Source organism: Staurois parvus, unplaced genomic scaffold (assembly GCF_062004578.1).
Source record: "Staurois parvus isolate SC_StPar_1 unplaced genomic scaffold, SC_StPar_1.0 ptg000165l, whole genome shotgun sequence".
In the NCBI taxonomy this organism is placed as follows: Eukaryota; Metazoa; Chordata; class Amphibia; order Anura; family Ranidae; genus Staurois; species Staurois parvus.
In genome coordinates this window covers 1,949,962-1,975,756 of record NW_028317961.1, presented here as the reverse complement: position 1 = coordinate 1,975,756, position 25,795 = coordinate 1,949,962, and the positions used below count along the sequence as shown (strand labels likewise).

General features: G+C 43.7%; 1 protein-coding gene across 6 annotated transcripts in view; it reads right to left on the bottom strand.

Annotated features, from left to right (window-relative positions):
• LAMA2 (laminin subunit alpha 2) overlaps nucleotides 1–25,795 on the bottom strand; it is a 1,220,316-nt gene that overhangs the window by 839,448 nt on the left and 355,073 nt on the right. For all 6 annotated transcript variants that reach the window (XM_089676131.1, XM_089676133.1, XM_089676134.1 and 3 more), the window contains exon 4: nucleotides 3,092–3,334. In XM_089676131.1, coding sequence (XP_089532257.1) covers nucleotides 3,092–3,334 — 243 coding nt within the window. The remainder of the gene's footprint in view (nucleotides 1–3,091; nucleotides 3,335–25,795) is intronic.

Genomic DNA, 25,795 nt, shown 5'->3' with positions numbered 1-25,795 from the left:
CATTGAGCATCAGAGTGGTCATACGGTCCTGCACCCCCTGAAGAGGAAAAAACAGGCCTTTCCAGGCCTGAGCAATTGTTCTAGGGCCGACAAAAACAAATAGGAAGCCAGATTCTGCTGATGAGCCAACAAGCCCAGTATGAGACAATGAAGCAAAGCATACGGAGCCTCCCGGCGTATGGAGAGATGGAACAAGGTGTAAAGAAAGCCAAATAAGCGGGACCAAAAGCCAACCAGTGTTGAGCATGACCACCATATATGCAATACATCCCCACGATGGCCTCAACCTCGAAAGCAGCGATCACTATAGGCAGGGTTCACCTGGTGTTTAAGAGCCGGGACCCAATACCAACGAAACAGTACTTTGTATGCTGCCTCCAGCATGGCTGTATTAAATGAACATTTAGCTATAAACGACCTGGCCTTATTCCAGTCCTCCAGATCCACAACGCCCCCAATTCACGCTCCCACTGGGCAACATATGATAGAAAAGTATGCATTGAGCGTCCATTCAAGGATGCATAAAGTAGGGAAACAAGACCGAAGTGCCCGGACATTGTAGCAAAGCTGTTCAAAGGCAGATTTCTGATATGGAAAGGCGGAAGTGCCACACAAAGAGGTCAACCAGTGCTGCACTTGAAGGTAACAAAAGAATTCCGCCTGAGGGATATCCCGTGATTCCCGAAGGGAGTTCCAGGTGGGGAAGGACCGAGAAGTCAAAAAGTGTCGCACCTGCAAGAAACTATTGGCCACCCGCCAAGAGAATGCCCCTGGTTGATCTAAACCCAGCAGGAAAAGAGGGTTATTAGTTGTTGGTAGAAAGGGCGACATCAAGCCACTGGAGTAGCAAACCCACACTTGTAGGCCATGGAGCAAAATCAAACTCAGTGTCATTGGGCGTAGGGCAGGTGGGAACCATAAGAGCATCGATGTTGCAATGGGGGCACAGTTAGGTAGTTCCAAAAGGACCCAGAAAGGAATATCAGAGGAAGCATGTAACATAGACAGGGGGGCAATCTGGCTCGCCTGGTAATACTTAGCTACATTAGGCACCCCGAGACCTCCCTGGAGTTTATGGACAAAAAGCGTATTTCTGGAGACTCTGGGGTGTCTATCGGCTCAGATGAAGCGTATAATCCTCTCCTGAATCAACCAGAGAAAATGAGGAGCAACCCACACTGGGAGGGTGCGAAAATGATACAACAATTCAGGCAGGATGGTCATTTTCACTGAGTTATCCAGGACAAGTGCGGGAAGTACACAGCTTTTGAAAACCGATCATGACATTTTGTGTGAAATTATCCAAAGAGACAAGCATGAAACTTTTTCTCATACGCTACCAGAACAAACGATTTTCATTTAACCACTTGAAGTCCAGCCCATTGTAGCTTTACTGCTACAGGGTGGCTCTCCTGTGCAAATTCATGTATATATACGTGATTTAGCACTTCTGCCTCATGGCGCGCTATTGGTGGATTGCTTCAGCTGTAAACTGCCACAGCAGAAGCCGATCTACAAGTTCAGGTGAACGGATCTTCACTGGCACTTGCAGATCGTCAAGCAGGGAGGAAGAACAGAGCTGTGCCTATGTTTACATAAACACAGCTCTGTTGTGACAGGGGAAAGTGATCAATCATATGTCCCTACAGAGCTGGGAACATGATCCATCGCATCCCCTTGTGCCAGCACCATATAGTGTAAACCAAGCACATAGCTAGGCACATACTTAACCCTTTGATCATCCTAGATGTTAACCCCTTCCTAACCAGTGTCATTAGTACAGTGATCAGTGCATATTGTTAGCACTGATCACCGTATTAGTGTAACTGGTTCCCACAATGTGTCAGTTAGTGTAAAGATGTCCACCGCAATATTGTAGTCCCACTATAAGTTGGTGATTGCCACCATTACTAGAATAAAAAAAAATTCCAGTATATGTCCCATAGTTTGCTGACGCTAAACATAAACTAATCAATATATGCTTATTGGGACTTTGTTACCAAAAATATGTAGCAGAATACATTTTGGACTAAATGTATGAAGAAATTTGATTTATACAATTTTTTATTGAATATGTTTTATAGTAGAAAATAAAATATATTGGTGTTTTTTTTTTTCAAAATTATCTTTTTTTTTTTTTTAGAACGCAAAAAGTAAAATCCCCAGAAGTGATCACATGCCACCAAAGAAAAGCTCTATTTGTGGAAAAAAAGGACATAAATTTCATTTGGGTACAGCATTGCTTGACTGTGCAAAATGTCAGTTAAAGTAACGCAGCACCATATTGCAAAAAATTGCCTGGTCAGGAAGGGGGAATTTCTTCCAGAGGTCAAGTGGTAATCAGTACAGTATTCATCCAAAAAAAATTGAGTGACCAAACTTGGAAAAGTAAAATTACATTGCATTACAATACAATACATCACATAACTTCCGAAGTTGTATTCTGTCATATGTGAATTTTTGTAACTTTAGTAACCTCTTCATTTTTGATATGAGATTAGCATGCAAAAATACAGACGATCATTTGTCCGATATTCTCATAGTGTGTACGAGGCTTTAGCATCCATCTAACTGGACTTTTAATTTTCATTCCTATAGTTAGTTTTTTACTTTTTCCTTCCCGTATGACTGCACTGATCCTTTGAATTAACTGTAGTTTTATTAGTTTTATATAAAATAACTACTGTTAAATATCCCTTTTTAATGCTGATAAATAACGTTCATACACATTTTGTTTTATAATTATTTGTTGTAATGAAAGCCTGTTAAACAGTCACAAAACATTTCTGTCATACTTGGCATTTGTTGCATAGTATAATAAATTTCCTTTTTTTCAGCATGAACTTGTGGGCTCATCACTATGTCACCTTCGCTGCTCTGTCTGTCTTCTTTGTGCAGGAACATTACTCTGTGGAAATGTAAATGTGTTTTCCTATTCAGCCCCCTCCTCTGTTATGTTACAGGCAATCAGAGAGCACTGTCAGCCTGCAGTGTGCCGCTGTCAGGGAAATAAAACCTGTCAGTTAGAGTACAGTAAAGTCAGCTTTTGGTGCTGTCAAAGTCTTTGACTTTGCTTCATTGCACAATTTACCTCTCCATTTTCAAGTGGATGAATCTTTGAATAATAAGATGTGCAGATAACTTCATCATCCTTTGTGTACGAAGGTATACTAATTCGTGGGTTGATATTATACCGGGTTAAACACTCGCTGTCGGTGATAGCATAATACTGCCATGGCTTGTAATTGATACCATCGAGAGATCGCTCTAAAATCCAGTTCCCAGGTCTAGGGGAGTTTGCAGCCTTAATAATGATATATGCAATCTGGAAAACCTACAAAAGAAAGAAAGATATGTTTAGATGCAGTAATCACATTTGCATATTATGAGTTCATGGTCATTATGTATGTACAATTGCATTTAAAATAATATAGAACAATAACAAGTAAAATCTAATGGTGTCTTTCTCTGCAGCTACCATCCTAGTCTCTATCTAGGTCCCCTGTCACTCAGAGACTCTCACAGGCCGCAGGTTCAGTAATGGTGGGGTGAGGATTACAGGCCACAGATTCAGACTCTGTCATTCTTCCAGTGGTCATTACTAGGCTCGATCTTACTTTAGACAAACAGGCCCCTGAACTTCACTCACTCAGTTTATTTATTTCAGAAGGATACTAAATTTAAGATGCACACATGGGTTATTTCGTAATGGTGGCAAGTGGGGTTCTATAGGGCTAACTTTATGATTGCTTCAAAGACATCTATTTTTTTTCATGAGCACAAAGGAAGGCACATGTCCCCCATCCCCAGCACCATCTGAGCATGGGCTGTCTGCTCTAGGTGTTTTACATCTTGATGTTTTAAGCAACTTTTACAGGAACACAGCTAACTAGGCTATGTGGCTTAGATCACCTCACATCCATAGCTGTCATCTCAGATATTCTTACTTTCTTTATTTCTTTTGGGATTGACTAAGGGTAGCCTGCAGCTGGTTTTAATTTCTGCACATACTGTATGCCAATTGCAGAAAACATAGCACAGAATTACTGGGCACATCCTGTATTTTACAAAAGTGTAGCCCTCTCTCTTCAGGTTTCTTAAAAATGTGTTATTAAGATGAAATATCAAAAATGTGCTGCGCTCCACTCAAAATTACAACAAACTAAAGCATTAGTGCAAAATTTAAATGAATCCAACAAAATATAAAAATGTCCGTATTAACTCCTTGGTTATTTTCAATCACTTTAATGCAATATATCAAGTGCTTCAATGTCCACCTTTGGTGTCTGTAATTATTCAACACTTGCACCCCCACCAGTTGTGCACTCACCTTAGATATATGACCAGACCGTTAAGTGATTGAAGATAACCAAGGAATTAATAGAGACATTTTTTATATTTTGTTGGATTCATTTTATTTTTCACTAATGCTTTAGTTTGTTGTAACTTTAAGTGGAGCACAGCACATTTTTGATATTTTATTACCACTGGCACACTTGTATGAGTATGTGTTTAGTGCAAGCAATCTGCTAATTGAATGACATATTTTGCACAAAGTATTTTAGCATAGTAGCTCACAAGTTTGTTGTATCTGTTAATAAGATGGTTCCCTAAAGGTAACAGCTTTTTAAAATTTTTCATGAATATACCACTAGAATAGAAACTACAAGAATTCAGTATTTATTTGCTACCATTTTTAGCGTCATCTATTTATGGAGCACAACACTTTTAGAGTGTTTTACTGTATAAATAATAAAACAGTGAGGGTAAATAATGCCCTACCAAAAATAACCAACAGTCTATTGTGCGTTCTGAACAAGGATGTGTTGAAATTTAAAGTGAGCCTGAACTCAAAAAGTGAAAATTTGCTTTTTTATAAGTAACATTTAGAAATAATAATCGTGACTAAGATGTATGTCTATCCTCCTGATGAACAGCAATACTTTTCCTGGTTTGTGTGTGCCTAGGTACTCCTGCACAGTGATCTAAGACACCGCTCTCTCTGAGTTTAAGAAGATTTGGAGTGAGATTTGGTGATATTACTACTGTGCTGCACTCTGGTCTCCTTGCTGGAGGCTCTAACATGGGGAAGAACAAACTTGTCTCTACCTAGATGCCCACTTCCACAAACAGAAGCAGCGCAGAACAAGTCATGGAAGGTTAGTAAAAGAGAAAAAAAGCAGCTGCAGGGAAACCACAGCAAAACTAATAACTAGTCTTTTGCCTGTCATTTTTGGCCATAGCGTCCCTTGTTCAGTTCCCATTTAAATGGAAGCTATACTCTTCATTTACTTATGTTTTAAATGTTTACATAGTAAAGGATAAGTTCACCTTTTTTTAACGTTACATATTACACCCATATTCTGCCCCAGATCCACCCTTCCCTCCCCCACTAGCTGTCATAGTTTTTTAAAAAAGGGGCTGTGAGGGGCTCGCCCATCCAGTCACATCATTCATTCAAAGTGTTCTGTGAATGGGAAGATTGCAGCTCCTGACAGCCTTTGTGGCTGTCGGCGTGTAGCTCTCAGTGCACTACCACAGCTCTGTTGAGCTCTGAGGCACCACTACCCTCTCTCCCTGTGCCAGCAGAAGTTGCCCATACTAGCTGTCACTTTTTTGAAAACAGCATGGCAATGTGGGGCTCTGCCCACATGGCCGCATAATTAATTCACAGAGTTTTCCAGGCTCCAAAAACAGAAAAATAGAAAATGCACATTTTTTAACCTGGAAAAAAAACCCTGCATTTGTTATTTTTGCTAAATGGTGAACGTATCCTTTAAAAAAAGATCAAATTGTGTAGTTTACCACTTAAATAATAAAAAATATGTTTAAATGTTTAGTTTATCAAAGACCACAAACAGCCATGATAATCATAGTGTTAATGTTTAGTCCTAAACTAGGTAAATAAATTCCTTGTATGGATCATCCTAAGAGATGGAATGAAGTCACAAAGGGCTTTCCTAACTACATGAAGAAAGATTCTATACTGTTTTTAATGAGGTTAATGCATCAAAATAAAGTGGTGGTGTTAGGACTGGGGTTTTCAGGCCCTCCTTCTATCCGCAATTGGAAGGTCACTAATGGCATTTACAAATAAAAAAGGGACTTTTAAAGGAAGATGCCCTTTAAGCAATATATAGCCAGAGTCAGTACACTACCCTAAAATACCAAATTCCTACCAGTGCCCAAAAAGAAATCCCTGTAAAGAAAAAAATCACCTTTAATTGAAACAAACCAGTCATGTGTACAGAAAACCTTTCAACCCACAGTAGTCTGTAGCCCAGTGCAAGGTCAGCTAATGCTTGGGGTGAAAATGAGAAAATGCTTCCACCCACGTATCTTCCCCACCAACCCCCATCCCCTGTTGGATGAAGAAGGGGATAGGGCCAGTAGATCGGCGCACACCAAAATGGTTGTCATTTTTGTGACATGCAATAAAATAGTACCAAAATTTTGGGTACACTGCAGCAAATGGAAAGGTTCAAAATTGGTGCACAAATATGGGGCTAACAGTGTCAAATTGTCTTTGGGTTGGTGGGTCACTCAAAAAAGAAAACATGTCTCTGTATTTCACTGAAATGAAAAAAATGTACCTGAATGTACCTGTCGTTGAATGGAAAAATGTACCTGTGTACCTGCATTGGGGGTGTCACTGCAAGGAAAAATGTGCCACCATTGGTGGTGTCACTGGGATGAAAATGTCCCTGAGTTGGTGGTGTCATTGGAAGGAATATGTCCCTGAGTCTGTGGTGGAAGAAACACCACCAAAATGCTGCTTCTCAACTTTACCCAGTACAGGGCTGTTCCCTCAAATTCCCCCCCACTACAAAGCTCTTCCCCCATCTGCACCAGTGCAGAGATCCCTCGCCACTACATAACTCTCTCTTCCCCCCTACCCCAGTACAGAACTCTTCCACCGACCCTACCCCCAGTGACTTACCATGTAATGGGTGTAAGAAGCACGGTGTCAGTTGTAGAAACCAGCACAGGAAATCGGTATTTGTTTTTAGAACAAGTGACACCAGTGAGCACAGTGCTAGTGTTGGAGGTGGAGGTTCCAAAGTACCACACAAAAAAACCCCTGTTGATAACAGTGACACTGCAGTCACTCCTATAAAATATTCTATACACAGAGATTCTATATATACTGTAGATCACCTTGCAAATAGAAGGGAGTTATAAGATAATAGTGTGGAAAGTGAGAACATTTTCCAACAGAAACATATTCCTAAGAGAATCCGTGATCCTTTAATCTTCAAGTAGCTGCACTGAGAGACTCCCTTGACTTAGAAACAACATGAATCTAAAAGACAAAAGGAGGGGAGCACTTTTAAGGTACCTTTAAATGGGCAATCAGATCCACCTGTCATTTATTCAGGGAGACCTGATCTGAACAAATCACTTTACGAGGGAACGCATCCCTACACACAAAGTAGCCAATTATTTCAAATATAAACTTTATTATGATTTATGTAAAAGTATGTTTCTACTGTAAATTGTAAATACCTATAGAGTGAGAAAAGGCACACTATTTAGGAAGCTGTATTTTGTGCAATTCTTTCTCCATTATAATATACATCCCATTCAACATAATATCAGCGACGTGCCAAATATAAGTTTCACCATGCAGCTACACTGTGGATGGAACTATGGAAGAAGAAATCAAATCATAATGACCACATACTTGTAGTGTATAAAGCAGATTCACTCAATATATTGCCATCTAACCTACATTTAGGAAGATAATAGCCCACAAGAGATTGCAATAAGTCATGTAATCTATCTTGCTACAGATATGTAGTACAGGTACACTCATCCACGAGCCATAAATCAAGCTTCTAATGGACAAGCCCCATATATCACCATATCCAATAAAAAATACCTCTCTGTCTTGAGGAATACAACAAATTGCACTGATGTGCGCTGTACTTCTTACTCCAAAAAAAAACTTTTTTTGAGAAAGTACCATGTATATTCAAAAATATATAAACAGTGCTCCTAAGTGACCCAGAAAAAAAGCCTCTACATGTTTTGCTCCAACAACCAAAGCTTCCTCAGGAGTGTGTCAAATAAAATAAGATCAAGTGAGAAAAATAAATTTATGGTGTCAAGAAATGGACTGATCAGAAGGTCCATCCAGCCCTATAGACAGACAGATGTAAATGCCACCCGGGGGAAAGTAAAATGAGGGGGGTGAGCCACTGTTTTACCAATCCCAACTGCCTGCCTGAACACTAAACATACAGCTGCTACCAGTTGTACACATAGTGCAGCCATTATGTTGTGCTTTGTAGCAAAACTTTAACAGCATGTAGCTTTTGGTGGGCAGGGCGACTAATGTACTTCAATGGTGCAACTATGGCATGGTAGCAAGGGTGGACTGACCAATTGGAAACTCGGGCACCGCCCGAGGGCCCGGGGTCAATAGGGGGCCCCAAGAGATGCCCCTGGTACCTTTTTCATAGGCTTTCTTGAGTTTGGGCCAGGACACAGGGGCCCCATGATCTCCTATTGCCTGGGGGCCCCATGAGTTGTCAGTCTGCCCCTGCATGGTAGTATGGCAATTATCAGGTTAAACCATACAGAAGGAGGTGGTGTATCACCACCTCATCATCTGTCAAGCAGCACTGAAAAGTGATCCAAGCATGGATTACTTTTCAGAGGAGTGCTAGTCACTGCCACACATGTGAACCATTCCTGCCAATCAAACAAATGCACAAAAGAAAAGTGTTAATCTCCTCACATGAGAACAGAATATTCACTGCATACACAAGCTCAGCCTTATTTATTGCTAGGCTGGCAGCGTACCTTGATCTCCAGTGTATGCTGACAGGTTCAGAAAGCAGGCATGAATGATATCAATTAAAGGAGCAAAGATTGGTAGGTAACTTTTCACTGTACAAGTTTATAAAATGGCATAAATGAAGGCCAATAGATATACAGTCTGTATCTGGGTCTCCAGTTTGGGTGATAGATTCAACAAGCAGTGCACTGGTAACTGAACACATTAGCACTCAGGCAGCTTGTAGCAATGGGAGATTGAGATAAACTGTTAGCCCTGCAGTAAATAAAGCTGAGCCCAGGTATGCAGTGAACGTTCTGCTCAGGAGAATAACACTTTGGTGGATTTGTGTTTTGGCTACTGTTATAAGAGGGATAAGGGAGCTGCTGAAGCTGCATTCTGGTGTGAACATGATACCAAAAAACTATTGTTTTCTGGGTAACATTGCAATTACAGTACTTGTGTTTATCCATGAGGAAAAACACAGGTAACTGCACATATTGTGAATGGGCTCTAAGGATGAAAGAGGGTTAACACAGGCAAACATTCAAGTTTACTTTAACCTCCCTAGCGGTCTGATTATGTCCATATTTCTGTGCTCAAAGTGGTACATTTTTTTTGCATGGAAATATTTTTTTTTATTGTAGGCCTGTCATTTTTAGGAATAACTCACTGAAATCTGTCCGAACAAGAGTCTAGTAAACATCCCCGGTATGTTACAATTTGAAACACAAAATCATAAATTATAATCGAATAAATAATCATAAAAAATATTAATACATTTAATTCAATAATATAATCAAACCAAAAACACTGAAATTTGAAATAGAGCGCCAAGTTCGCACATCACAGAGCAAAGTCGCAAAATCGTTTTCAGTGTCTGATGACGTCTTTCCCCACGAATCATTATCACTCAATTCTGCAAGTGATTCTGAATTACTATCGCTGTTCTCTAGCTGGTCTAAAACTGCTTTTGACCTAAGGGACGCTTTTTGGACGCCATGGACATTTCTCAGTTTCCAGGCAGAAAGAAAGCTAAATATACAGGCAGGGCACAGTACAAAACACTAGGGACAAAATGTATGTGAAATGGTTTGATACAGTAATGTTTTACTATGTGATTTTAGTGTATTTAGTGAATGTCACTTTTTGTCATTTTCAAATTTCCCTGCCGTTCCATCCCCGTACGTCCCGACGCTCGCAGGGGACGGAACCCAGATGACAGATGCCAGCATCCGCCGGAAGACATTACAGGGGACACTGCAGGAGGGACATTGCGGGAGCGCAGGACAAGGTAAGAGAAGAACAGATCCCGGAGCAGCACAGCACGGTAAGCCCGAGTGTAGCTCGGGGTTACCGCTTGTGGTACTGAAACTTTACCCCGAGTTACACTCGGGAATACCGCCAGGGAGGCTACGGCCTCATGCACACAGGGCGTTTTTGCAGCCACTTTTAGGGGTATCAGGCATTTTTTTTACTGCTTCCAAATGGAATCCTATGTGTCCATGCACATAGACTTTTAGAAGCTTTTAGTAGCAGTAGTGTTTACCAGCAGGAAAAAAACCCAGGGTCAGTGCGTCCAAGAACAGCAGTATTTTGCTTGATGGGGCTAAACACATCTAAACATGTCTAAACGCTAGGAATGTTTAGCGCTTGAGTGTTAATTCATTTCAATGGCCAGAATAAATGATCATTCTGGCTAAGGAAATGAATTTACACCCAAGCGTTTGACGCTTCTAAATGCGCCTAAACGCTTGTAAAAGCGTTAGATACTTTTGCGAGCATCAGGCGTTTTTACTGGAAAAATGCTACTGCCAGGAGGACAGTTTTTTTTAACGTCCTGTGTGCATGAGGCCTAAAATTGAACTTCAGTCTAGTTTAGAGTACCATTGGGAATGGATCAAACTCTTTCAGATTTTTATTGTTATTTGAATATTGAAAAATATTTAACCCCCGGATGTGACACATGGATAAATACTGTACATGTAACTAAGCTTGCCCTTTGTAAATTTAACCACTTACCATCCTGAGGATTTACCTCCCTTCCTGATCAGTCCATTTTTTGCGTTACGGCGCTGTGCTACTTAACTAAAAATTGCTTGGTCATGCAACGCTACACCCAGATGAAATTTACATCCTTTTTTCCCATGAATTGAGCTTTCCTTCGGTGGTATTTGACCGCCTGTAAGTTTTGTTATTGTTTGCTCTATAAAAATAAAGACCAACAATTTTGAGCAAACTACAAAATTTTTGACATTATTCTATTAAACATGTCCAGTAAAAAAAATTTAAAAATCTAATTTTGTCATAAATTTAGGCCAAAATTTATTCTGCTACATGTCTTTGCTAAAAAAAATCCCAGTACATGTATATTAAATGATTTGCATCCCCTAGACATCCGGACGTCCGGCGAGACGGACGTGTCTCGGCGAGCTCCTGCTCCCCCGGCCCCAATCCGCTGCCATCTGGGCGGCAGCGGACCCTGACGGGGGCCCCACGACCCTCCGGTCCCTGTTCGCCAGCCAGGGAAGGCCACTGGACCTTTCTCCCGGAGCTCCGGGACTTGCGGCCTACCCGGCACCTGAAGCCGCGGCCTCGATTTCTGGCGCGGCCGACCAGGATCGCCGGACATCAGCCCGGACTACTGCCACTCCGCTCCTCGGTCCCCGCCGATCAGGGGATCACCCCTGCGCCCCTACCGCTGCCATCAGGGCCCATCCGGGCCCCTGTGTCTGCTGCCGAGGTCCCCACCAACACCCACAGTCACTCCGTCCCTCCAGCGGAGCTCCGGCGGTTCGCAGCAGCCTGAGGCCTACCGCGGCACCCGAAGCCGCGGTGTTTCCTGCCAGCCGTGGCTGGAATCGCGGCGGGAATTGCGGCCGCGGCGGGACGCCTCCGCTGCTCCGGGAAGCTACCACCACCACCAACGGTCCTGCTAACCCAGGAGGGATCCACCGACGCTCCAGGACACCAGGTACTTCACCAGGGGCGCCCACTACCCACCAGGGAGCCCAACCACCATCACACCGCCAGCCTCCAGGGACTCACTCACTCAGGGATCCCACCATCCACCTGAAACCCCAAACCACCAGGGACCCTAAGCCACTATCCCTCCAGGGATCGCTACTACCCCACCAGGGATAGCACGGCCACCATCCCACCGGGGATCCCCTGCCCACCACCCCACCTGGGATTACCAGCCAGCCACCACACCAGGGAACGCTCGCCCAGCACCCTGATTTCCGGCACGCTATTCCCTCTGGCGACGCCCCGGCGACTAATGGCCCACCACGACCCTTGAAGCTGCGGTCTCTCCTACCGGCCGCAACAGATCACGGTTGAGCACAAACCACGCAGGGCCGACGATCGCTACCGCAACGCCCCGCTCGACTCTGATGACGATCCTTCAACACCTTCAGCGCCTCACGACGCCGAGCCCTCAGCACCCGACGCCTGGCCTCAACAACCCCAGTCACCGAGCCGCCAGCATCACCAGTCGCCGTGCCTACCATCACCCCCAGCCATCGCACCCTACGACCCCTCCACTAGCCGAACCACCGTACCCACTGAAGACATGCCACAGCACCCATGGTCGCCAGCTTACTGCACCCACAGACTGCTGCCAACCAGCTGCCGCCCTCCACCCTCACTCTACCCCTACAGAAGGACTCAAATGACTCTCCCATGGTAACACAGATTCCCCACACACCTTGCCCTGACCTGTATCCCTTCACCTCCCCTGACCCAACTGTCACCGCACCCACCCCAACATGCCTCCTGCACTCCTCCTCCTCATTTTCCTCTCCACCATCCCAAAAATCGCCTCCCTCTACCCGCCTACCCCCCCAAAACAGCTCTACATTGCCCCTTCACTACTCCCCTCTCCCCACTACGGCACTCACCACCTCCTCCTGCTACTCCACTCCCCCGTCGACCCACGTGCCACCACTATCAGACCCACACGCTCCTACACTTCCCATTCCCATGCCACCTTCCTCACCCTTCTCCTTCTCCTATCTGCTGGGGACATCTCCCCGAACCCTGGCCCCTCGCCACCTCACCCCTCCTCTAGGGACCCCCCTGCTCCCGCCAGCTGCCGTAACCCCCTCAACCTCATATCTGTGCCCCTTCTCCCCGCATCCATCCCCCCTCTCTCGGTTGCACTCCTGAACGCCCGCTCGGTCTGCAACAAACTTACTGCCATCCATGACCTCTTTATCTCCCGCTCCCTTAACCTCCTAGCCATCACCGAAACCTGGGTACAGGCCACTGACTCCACCTCCCCTGCGGCACTCTCCTATGGAGGTCTCGTCTGGTCCCATTCACCAAGACTGAGCGGTCACAAAGGTGGTGGGGTCGGCCTGCTCCTATCACCGCTGAGCACCTTCCAGGTCCTCCCTAATCCTCCCTCCCTAACTTTCTCCTCCTTCGAGGCTCACTGCATCCGGCTCTTCTCACCCACCCCCCTAAGGATCGCAGTGATCTACAGGCCTCCCGGATCCATACCCCGCTTCCTGGATGACTTCGCTGCCTGGCTTCCCTTCTTCCTCTCCTCTGAGCTACCAACCATCATCCTCGGGGACTTCAATATCCCCATCAATGACAACAGCCCGGCTACTTCCCAATTCCTCCACCTAACCTCCTCCTTCGCGCTCACACAGCACACTCAATCCTCCACCCACATCATTGGGAACACCCTGGACCTCGTCTTCTCCCACCTCTGTACCCTCAACCAGTTCTCTAACACCCCCTTCCCTCTCTCCGACCACCATCTCCTCACGTTCTCCATCTCCCCTTCCCCTAACTCCCCCCCCCCAGAGCGCCAAACCATCACCAGCCGCAACCTTCGCAACCTGAACCCGGCCCCCCTCCACTCAGCTGCCGACCGCCTACACGACAGAATCCTTCCACTGTCTTGTCCTGACCTAGCCACTAACACGTACAACGACTCACTATCAGCTACCCTAGACTCTCTGGCACCCCTAACCACACGCTACATCAAACCCAGACCGCTCCAACCATGGCAGAACGACCACACTAAATGCCTCAAACGTCGCAGTCGTGCGCTGGAGAGACTATGGCGCAAAACCAGGTCCCCCCGTTCATTCTCCCTCTACAAATCTGCCTTCCTCACTTACACCTCCTCCCTCCACGCCGCCAAGCAGGCTTACTTCGTAAACCTGATTAACACCCTCTCCTCCTGCCCTCGCCGACTCTTCTCCACCTTCAACTCCCTGCTCTCTCCCCCCCCTCCTCCACTCAGTACCTCACTCACCGCCCACGAGATTGCCACTCATTTCCACAATAAAATTGATGCTATCCGTCAGGACATAGTCAACTCGCAATCTACCTCCCCACCTAGCCTCCCCCCCCCTATCTCCCCCTCATCTCTTCCCTCCTCTGACCTCGCAACCGCACTGCCCCCCTCCACACCCAAGACCCCGCTTACCGTAACCCCACCAGCTCTGCACTCCTTCAGCCCCGCTACCACTGAGGAAGTCACCAGGGTCTTCTCTGAAGCCCGCCTCACTACCTGCCCCCTAGACCCTATCCCCTCTCGACTCCTCCAGTCACCCCCCTCTTCCCTCATCTGCTCCCTCACCCACATCTTCAATCTCTCCCTCTCTACCGGCGTATTCCCCTCCCCCCTAAAGCATGCGCACATCACCCCCATACTCAAAAAGCCCTCCCTGGACCCCTCTGACCCAAACAACCTCAGACCCATCTCCCTGCTGCCACTCACTTCCAAACTCCTGGAGCGCTTAGTCTACAACCGCCTAAGCGCCCACCTAACTGACAACAACCTCCTTGATCCACTACAGTCCGGCTTCCGTCCCCTACACTCCACCGAAACCGCCCTCCTCAAAATCACCAACGACCTACTTACCGCCAAAGCCAAAGGCGACTACTCTGTCCTCCTCCTCCTGGACCTCTCCGCGGCCTTCGACACAGTTGACCACCCCCTCCTCCTTAATAAACTATTCTCCCTTGGCGTCAGAGACACCGCTCTCTCCTGGTTCTCCTCTTACCTATCCCGACGCTCCTTCAGCGTTTCCTACAATGGTGCCACCTCCCCTTCCCTCCCCCTCTCTGTTGGGGTCCCCCAGGGCTCTGTCCTTGGACCCCTTCTCTTCTCCATCTACACCTCCTCCCTTGGCAAACTCATACACTCCCACGGCTTCAACTACCATCTCTATGCTGATGACACTCAAATTTACCTCTCCACCCCTCACCTCACCTCCACTTTCTCCGCCCGCATCACTCACCTCCTAAACGACATCTCTGACTGGATGTCGCTCCATTTCCTCAAACTCAACCTCTCCAAAACCGAGCTTCTCGTCTTCCCTCCTGCCCGCGCTCCCCCCCCCATCCTATCCATCACTACTAACATCACCACCATCAATCCCGCCCCGCAAGCCAAAGTCCTTGGGGTCATTCTGGACTCTAACCTCTCCTTCCAACCTCATGTCAAATCACTGACAAACACATGCAGGCTCCACCTCCGCAATATCGCCAAAATACGCACCTTCCTTACCCCAGACACCGCTAAACTACTTGTGCACTCCCTGATTATCTCACGCCTTGACTACTGCAACTCCCTCCTCACCGGCCTACCCCAGTGCAAACTCTCCCCGCTTCAGACCATCCTGAACTCAGCTGCCAGACTCATCCACCTCACCAGCAGCTCCACCTCTGCCACCCCCCTCTGCCTCTCCCTCCACTGGCTCCCTATCGCCCAACGCATCAAATTCAAACTACTCACTCTGACCTACAAAGCCATTCACAACACTGCCCCTAACTACCTCACCGACCTGATTCCCAAGTACCACCCTACCCGTACCCTTCGCTCTTCACAGGACCTCCTTCTATCTTGCTCCCTGGTCTCCTCCTCACACGCACGTCTGCAAGACTTCTCCAGGTCCTCCCCCATCCTCTGGAACTCACTACCCCAATCCATCAGACTGTCACCTTCCCTCCTCACCTTCAGGCGCTCCCTGAAAACCCACCTCTTCAGGGAAGCCTACCCCACCCTCACCTAACTGCTGCTCTCCTTCATTCCTCCTACCACTCCATCCCCCACAGCCACTTCCTCCTGTACCACTACCCCCTCCCTCCCAGATTGTAAGCTCGAAAGAGTAGGGCCCTCTTACCCCTCGTGTGCTGTTCGTAGCTGCTGTAATGTTTCATGTATTGTCCCCCCCTCTATTGTACAGCGCTGAGCAAACCCTTTGGCGCTATATAAACTCAATGTAATGTAATGTAATAATGTAATGCATGAAAGTTTTAGCTTTTACAAATGGCGGTATAGATTTTTTTTTTTTTTTACTAGTAATGGCGGCAATCAACAACTTATAGCGGGACTGTGGGACTTTGGGAGAAATAACTTGGTGTAATGAAATCCCCAATGCAACTAATACAGTGATCAGTGTTAACATGAGGGGTGACCAAAGGGTTAACTGTGTGCTGGGGGTGTTTTACTAGGGGGCTGTGTCAGGGGGCTTCACTGTAAGTACAATGCTTTGGATGGCTGTGCCCAAGCTGACAGGGAGGAGAACTGTTAGTAAACAAAACAGCTCTCCTCCCCATCGGAGATAGCGAGAAATCACAGGCCAGGACCCGGCGATTAACAGTCATGGCCATGAATGGTGGTGCAGGTAGCACAGATGAGTGGCTTACTTGTGTCCCCTACCTTAAAATGCAAAATCACGTATATATACATGATTTTGCGCTCCCGTGCTGCCCTGTAGCAGTATATCTGCTATAGGGCGGCACGGGAAGTGGTTAAACAGATAATTCAGCCTTGAGGCACAACATGGTTGAAAAAAACCAAGCTTAGTTAAATCAAGAGAAAATAAAGCACTGAGATAAGACAATGGACACTAAAGTAGTTACATCTAAAAATCAGTAAAGGAGCTTTACAACAAGCCATATCTAATGTTTCTAGCTGCATGTACTATAAAGCAATTCTACCTCTAGATATAATTGAAAATCGCAACAAAGTCTCTGAATTTGAGGCAAAACATGCAACAATGTCACCTATGAAAGCTTGTGGGGGTTCTTCTTCACTTTTGTAATTGGCGTGACTGTGGGGGTTTCTGCTGTACAGCCACATCATTCATTCAGATAGATGTGTGAATAAATGAACTGCAGCAGCTGGACAGCCAGTAGTTCTCAATGGAACACGTGTGTGTGTGGTAGTCATTGTACTCATAGTTTACTGACATTTCCTCCAGTTCTCCAACTAAAACAACATACCTCACAGAAAGAAAGGTTGTGGAAGAGTCTACAGGAGCCTCACACTGCACCCGCAATCCACTAATTGTGGGTGCAATGCTTTACAGGCTACTAATAGAAAAAATATCAAAAAACACATTTTTGTTTTCTGCAAATATATGTGCAGTTACTATTATTTTTTACTTTGGACTTAGCCTTTAAAGTGTTTATATTGTTTGTTCAGAACATATACAGTAAATACTATAAAAAGCTAAAGCTAAATATAAATATAAGTAAACACTAACCTGTGCTAGGTGTCCCAAACATGTAAGTTTTTTCCAACAGTTAACCATCCCCTTACTTTAATCCCCAGAGTTATTCTTTAACTCATATCCTCTACCAAAGTGCTGGTCTCTCTCTCTTCTCACAGGTTCAGAGCAATAGGAGCCATTGGCTCTGTGCAATACCATTTATTATTTTATTTTAATAAAATAAAAATAAAAAAAAACTCTTTAAATGTTATTATCAAGCTACAAAAATTTATGTAAAGCACATTCCTTTCTCTTTTAGATAAAAAAGAAAATGCTTTAAGAAGACCCTTGCTTAAATTCATTCAATATTTGGGTCAATATCACTTTTTTAATGCAATTATTGTCTTCCCTGTAGAAACATAATGCAGCTTTGTTCAGTCTTCAGCTGATTAGCATTCTACACAGGCTTGTGCTACACTATCAACTTTCCAGTTTCCTTCTTCACATGTCTGCTGCTCTCTTTATCGGATTTCTTTCATCCTGTCACTCTGTTCTAAAACATACATGAATAATAAAAATGCATGCACATCATTACCACCAAGAAACTGTTTCACAAGTGAAGACAAATTAAATTCCTAGACATCCTTACTATTTTTTGGCTCTGCATATTTACTTTTTCTAAAATTAATCTCTCCATGTAAATATACTGTGCTAACATTACCGTTAATGTAAAGCCTCATGTGATATTTATGCCACTATGGCATAAATGTAGAAAGAGTAGGCTTCATTTATGCAAACCTATATCTACAAAGATGCCTCTCTATAAGTCCCTTCACGCATGTGCTTCAAACATGAGGAGCTAGTATTGGCCAAGGCTTTTTGCAGGTATGTACGCAGATTAATTGACTTAAAGTCAAGGTTTCATTAAAAGCTTTAAGCAGATTATTAGTAACTAACTGTTGAGTGAATATTGTACTGCATGTTTATTAGTTCTAATGTACCAAGTACAAAATGCCATATCTACATAAGTCAAAAGAAATGGATTTTGGATTGGTTTGGTTTTAGTTAAACATTTTTTCATGACACCTAACATGTAGCACATACTTGCTCTTGGGTCAGTGCTTCGTGAAGTAGAGAAGTAATGTCAAGAATGATAGTCTTGGTACTTGTATCTTCAAAAACAAGTCAGCAGTGGCAGCCCCTATTTTTCCGTTCCAACAGGTAAAAGTGACCTGTTTCAAAGAGTACAGACAAAAGACCCCCCCTACAAAAAAAGGTATTTTACTCGCCTCAGTTTCTGATAACCTGACAATGTCACTTTAAAGTTTGTGTAAACCCTAAAAATTAAAAGACATGTTCACTTGTGAAAAAAAAATGCACAGGTAAAAAAATGTGCATTTGCAATTTTTTTAGCCTGGAACACATTGCACCAACAATCAGCAGATCGCTGGTGCCATACAGCTCTCCGGCAGACTGCAGTCAGTGTAATCTGTGTGCTCATACCTCATATGGGCAGACCAGGGATGGACTAACCATTTGGAAACTCGGGCACTGCCCAAGGGCCTGGGGTCAGGAGGAGGCCCCATGAGATGCCCCTAGTACCTATTTCATAGGCTTTTTTGAGTTTGGGCAAGGACACAGGGGCCCCATGATCCCCTATTGCCCGGGGGCCCCATGAGTTTTCAGTCCGCCCCTGGGGTAGACAGTTTTATACTAACAGGAAAACTCAATGAACTATCACAGCACTCAACAGCGCCATGGTAGTTCATTGAGAACTACATCCACAAAGGATGTTGGTAATTGTAGTTCATTAATTCACAAAACTCTGTGAATGAAGGACGCGGCCTTGTGGGAGGAGCCCCACATGGCCACACTGTTTTCAAACAGTGACAGCTAGTATGGGGAACTTCTGCCCATACTGCTGTCACAGGGAGAGATTGTATCGGGCATCAGCTGCAGCAGTGGGAACATGTTACATGTTCCACCCTAAAAACAAGTGAAACATGTAACATGTTCACAAAGGTGAACTTAAAAATACTATTAAAAGTGCTTTGTTGGGCATGCCTGGCTGGCAAAGAAGATGACCTCTTGACTTAACACACTGACGGCGAGCCAGAGCTTATTACAGGCACATGGGACATCCAGGAACTGCGGTTTCAGTGACTACAGAGTCGGAACACCTAGTCTTCATGTCCTGCATAAGGAAAGATCGGAAACAACCGGACAAGATGATGGATTTTTCCCTCTGCCCCTACGCTGCACTAACCAAGATGGTGCCGGCAGCTCTCACTGCCCATAGAATAGCCAATCCGCTGCAGGGGAGAGAACAATGCAGCATTCCACCACTGATTATAACCTCTCTCAGCACTATAGAGGACCGTCTTCACAAAGTTCATCTACCTCCTCCAGCCCTTTCAAGGCTAAGCTGAAGACTCTACCTTTTGAGCCTGCATTAGAGGTGAGTGATCTCAACATGTGCCTGAATGATACCAGGGAGTTACAGGACTCCATTTTGGAGTTCCCTACCAGCAGTCAGCCAGTGCTTGATACAACTTAAAAAGACATGCTAGTCTCACTGAGGAGCACTATCCACTAGGACATTATGTGATTATTAAATTATGTGATTATTACATTATGTACAACAGTTTAGGTCTGAATTTTCTTGCTACTACATATTTCACAGTGAACTTTTAGTGGTATTATAACAAAGTGAAAGCAACTGGGAACAGCAATTCAGCCACGAAGCGGTAGTCCATAGAAAATGAGTGTGGTCAGAGCATGCGCAGAAGTCACCCAACAGTTTGCAGAGTCAATAGCTAAAGACCTCCAAACTTTGTGTGGCCTTCAGATTATCACAACAGAGAGCTTCATGGAATGGGTTTCCATGGCTGAGCAACTGCATCCAAGCCTTACATCACCAAGTGCAATACAAAGCATCGGATGCAGTGGTGTAAAGCCTGCTGCCACTAGACTCTAGAGCAGAGGAGACGTGTTCTCTGGAGTGATGAATCATGCTTCTCTGTCTGGCAATCTAATGACCGTGTCTGGGTTTGGCGGTTGCCAGGAGAACAGTACTTGCCTGACTGCATTGTGCCAAGTGTAAAGTTTGGTGGAGGGGGGATTATGGTGTGGGGTTTATTTCAGAGGTTGGGCTTGGCCCCTTAGTTCTAGTGAAGGGAATTCTTATGGCATCAGCAAACCAAAACATTTTGGACAATTCATGCTCCCAATTTTGTGGGAACAGTTTGGGGATGGCCCCTTTCTGTTCCAACATGACTGTGTACCAGTGCACAAAGCAAGGTCCATAAAGACATGGATAAACAAGTTTGGGGTGGAGGAATTTCCCTGGCCTGCACAGAGTCCTGACCTCAACCCGATAGATTACCTTTGGGATGAAATAGAGCAGAGACTGCGAGCCAAGCCTTATGGTCCGACATCAGTGCCTGACCTCACAAATGCGCTTCTGGAAGAATGGTCAAACATTCCCATAGAGACACTCCTAAACCTTGTGGACAGCATTCCCAGAAGAGTTGAAGCTCCTATAGCTGGGTCAAGGTGGGCCAACTCAATATTGACTCCTATGGACTAAGACTGGGATGCCATTAAAGTGTATGTGCGTGTAAAGGCAGGCGTCCCAGTATTTTTGGCAATATAGTGTAGGTCATGAGCATCCCGCTATCTCTGCAACTTTAATGGCATGAAAATATTATTTACATTTTGGAAATAATATTGATTAACTGGTTACCATCCCTTTACCCCTCCCAGTACTTAAATTTCTTCTTCCTTACATTTCGCTCAAACATTGGGAATTTTAAGGGATTACCAAAGTAGCTGACATTTTCGAAAAAAACGGACCTGTACCATTTGAAAGGCTAGCCATAAAGTATAACTTACTAGCTTGGGGATTCCTAACAGATGCCTGGATAACATCATATCTACAGAAACATCCTATGGTAGACTTAGTTCTACCTCAGTCTATTTGGCAGTTTTGGCATGAACCCACTCCAAAATGTAAGAGTATTTTCCTTTTCTACAACAACTTACATGCTAAATTTACCTTGGTCAAATCCAACACACTGATAAAATGGTCTTTGGACTTAGATACCCCTACTACTGACCAACAATGACATAAACTCATTATGATTCACTTAGCTGATTCTCAGTGTTCAACCCACTGGGAAATGGCACAGAAGCTCCATCTCAGATGGTATTATATACCGTATATTCTGGTTAAACACCATTCGCATAACTCTAACCTGCATTGGAGAGGATGTGGACAGGTAGGTACATTATTTCACATGCTGTGGTATTGCCCACATGTATGCAGTTACTGGAATTCCATCTTTCATTTGATAGTGAAATTAACAGGTATCATCTCAAATACTAACTTCCAAAAGGCTATAGGCGTTGACCTTGATAAGTTCCCATCTGACTTAAGACCTATAACCATGCATGTGCTGTTTGCTGCACGCCTAGTTCTAATGTGAAAGTGGAAGTCTATTTATGGCCCCAAGACTTGGAGAAGTGTTTAAACACCTGCTGAAATATACACAAATACAGCAAATTATGGCTTATGAAACATGGCTGTCTAATGAAATTTTATAAACACTGGTCACCCTGGATTGCATTTAGAAAAGACTTATAACTGTTTATTATCCTTCAGGTTTAAGTCAATCCGAGCTTCTGGCTCAGGCTCCCCAGTGAGTGTGAAGTTCGAGTCTGCTTTGGCTTCTGTACTCCATTTATTCTCTGTGTTTTCTTTATTCACACATAGCAGTTATCAGATAATGGTAAAATGTCTGCTTAAGAATCAAGGCATATCCTTAGGGTATATAATTGTAAATGGTTGTTCATTCAGATTTATACATATTTTGTTGTTAATGCTGTGAGGTATAGAACTGAACTGTGATGGAACCTTTCAAGAAGCATTATTGTTATGCAATAAATTATCTTGGACTGCGGTTACTGCTATAACTTGTCTCAATTTCTCTTTATAAATTTTTACTAAATTTAATAAAAACATATTTGAAATGTAAAAGAGTGTTGTTATATCTGTTTGTTAAGTTAAAAAAAATGTTGATATTGTTAGAAATTTTGTGAGCTGATAATTTTCTGTGCTTAGGGAGACTGTTATCAATTACATTGTTCCCTGAGGACTACAGAACCAGGTTATGTCAATAGCAGAGTTGAGGAATTCTGTAGTCCTATTTTTTCTGGCAGCATAAAGAGGTAAAAATAAAGGAAAAACTTGGAAAAAAGACCTAGTCAGCCATCACATCTGAGGGCAGCCATACATAGATCAAAATTCAGCCAGTTCAGCAGGGACCATGGAGCTTTTAGATTGTAAGCTTTAATGAGCAGGGCTTTCTGATTCCTCCAGTATTCAATTGTATTGTAACTATACTGTTTGCCTTCAGATTGTAAAGTGCTGTGCAAACTGTTGGCGCTATATAAATCCAGTATTATAATAATAACTTTGATCCATGTATGGGTAAGCTGGTTGTACAGAAGTCAATATGCCGATCAACTTCTGTACAGCCAGCAGCCTGTCGGGTTTTTCCCAAACAATCAGTGCCACTGGCAATATTTCTGATTGGCTAACATAAACAGTATCTGGAAGTTGTTATATACAGCTCAGTCAGTGTGCTATAGCTGGAGCACACTCTTGGCACAGAACTTTGATACTGATTGGTCTAAATGTGTGGCTACTGAACATTCAGGCATACCTACCCTGCTACCACATGCAGTATATGCATTACACTGGCAAGAAGAGGGAAACATTTATTTACCTATGTACTCCCTATTTTTTGTAACCTATGCTATAGACCAATTGGTGGTAAACTAAAAAGGTGCTAACAATGTGTAAAAAGAATCTGAACTAGGTATGAACTCCTAGTTCAGTCTCAACACAGGCTTGGACTGAACTTTACTTGTTTGCGTGTTCATCCTAGTGCCAGACTTTCAGTCTGTTTAGCAGGAGCTGAATAACCAATATAGTAGCACTTTTTTTCCCACTACTATATATGACTGCTTCCTTCTTCCACTGTCAATGGTTGTTAAGAAAGCAGTGAGTGCAAGCACCCACCATATTTGTAGCAACCAGTGATATCACTGACCTCATTCATTTACTGCCCTGGAATCCCCATCATGGGGAAGTTTAAAAACTAAAAATGTCATGGTGTCACCCCATAATATGCATATACCAGGCCCTTTAGGTAAAGTTTGAATTTTAAGGGGGACCCCACACAAACCACACCCATAAAAAAGCATGGGGTTTCCACAAATTCTATGTATTTTAAGGTGAAACCCCACCCTGCATCTTATGACTAGATTGTAAGCTCCAAGGAGCAGGGATTTAAATGGTCATATGCCTGATGAAGGGGTCCTGCGAGACTCCGAAATTTTGCCTTGCTGTAACTATGTGATCGTTCATCAAAACGTTTGGACCCATATTGCTGATCCTTGGTGTGCTGGTGACATTCTCCCTTGCAGATTCTGTTTGGTTCCAGCTGACGGGCGCTGCAGCACCCACTTGTACACACAGCCATTTTTAACTTAGTAAGGTGTGCGTTTGGATTGTACACTTTAATCTCCAAATGGACACAGAAACAAATGGCAATGAATCTGAAAAAAGTTATAACGACATTAACAAATGCATTTGTTTCATACATTTCACTTGAATGACATCACATGAGATAGTAGTTCAAGCCCTTGAGGAAATTAATTCAATCTTCAAATTTGTTCTATAATTCAGATTTGGAAAATGAATGAATCCGATTTTTGTTCCATTTGTTAATTCAGATGCACATGACGCCAGTTGATTTTGTCCAGTCAGCTCATGCCCTTTCTTGTGGTGGGTTGGAACAGCATTGGAAAATATTGAACCCTTCCAATTTGATAATATATCAAATATATAGCAATCTTCTGTAAAAGCTGCAATTTTTGCAAATACACCCAACAAATATATGTATACAAAATAAATGTATAAAAAATGCATGCTAAAGATACAAAACAAATGCCAAAAATGAATCAGTTTAACATAACGAATGTAACGAAACACAATTCTTCAATGAACAAATGCATTCAAAACTAAACAAAAATTTCTGGCATGCACATATCTACTTACAAAAAAGGTAAGGTAGCACATGAATACAATTCACAACATTCAAAAACCAAGCAGAACATTTCCAGGATGAGCTCACCTACAAATATATAAGTATATACATTTCCTCAATATTACAATTCAACTGTATGTCACGAATCAAAAGGTCAGTACTGCCAACAGAGCAGCACACTAGGGTATGGCATTAGTTACTCTATTCAGAATAAAGTTCTTGTAGTACCTCTGCTTCCCCCTATTGTTATAGATAATAATAGAAAAAAAAAGAAATACAAAAAGAAAGGGCAATCCAAACCAGGAGCATAAAAGGAGGAGAGATCTAAGGGGTAAGGGTAGAAGAAAGAGAGTATGTGATCAGGGAATAATACACTAGACAGGAAAAAGAATACAGCAAGGGAAGCAGGGGCAAGATGGGGTGGGATGTCTCCACAACCCCCACCCTAAAAGCAAAATTGTGGAAGATGGTAACCAAAGGCTACTACTAGGGATGCACTGATACTGGTATCTGAAAAAGTCTGAAATTGGCGAAGTCAGTAATAGAGTCCAGCATATTAAAAATAATAAGCTTGTAGATACCCACAATGAGCAAGAAGACAATCTTGCCTTAATTAAATCCAAGTTGGCAGACTTGGAAGACCGCTCCAGGCAGAATAACATTAAAATCAGGGGGATTCCTGAAACCTTCAAACATCACGAGCTTTATACTTATTTTACAAAACTGCTGCAGTAAGCTCTCCCAGAATTGCCAATGGAAGAACTGGCAATAGACCATATCCATAGGCTCCCAAAACCAAGGCACTTGCCAGAACGTCTCCCAAGAGATACAATTGTATGCATTAATTTTTACAAAACTAAAGAGAAGCTGATGGCTCTCACAAGAAATCCAGACAAATGGCCAGAAGGCCTCCATGGCCTCTTGTTCTATGCTGACCTTTCACAATACACCTTTTAATGCAGAACAAATCTAGCCACTGTTACCAAATCTCTACAAAATCATAATGTATTCTACAGATGGAACTATCCTGCAAAACTTCAGATCTCTCATGAGGATGAAACTTTCCTAGTTACCAAAGTAGATAAAGGTCTTCAGCTATTGAAATGCTGGAAAATCTTCACCCCTGATACTTCACCATCTGATGGTTCATCTCTAGGAAACACTCATTCTTCTACCTGGCAAAATATAGAGGCTGGCTGAGGTGCTCAGTCATAGGTTTTCAGCATTTATTGTTAAGCTCTGGCAGGTCTTTTTACTGCTACAAATAGCAGTTGTTTTTTGTTAACTTGTTTTGCAGATTGATATCTGCCCAGATTCTGTTAGAATTGCCTTCTTTTTAAAATAAGTACAATCTACCTATCTACTGACTATTTCCTTTGTTTCTAAAGATGCACCTGGAGACACGGATTTAGCATTCACTACTTTTGCCAGTA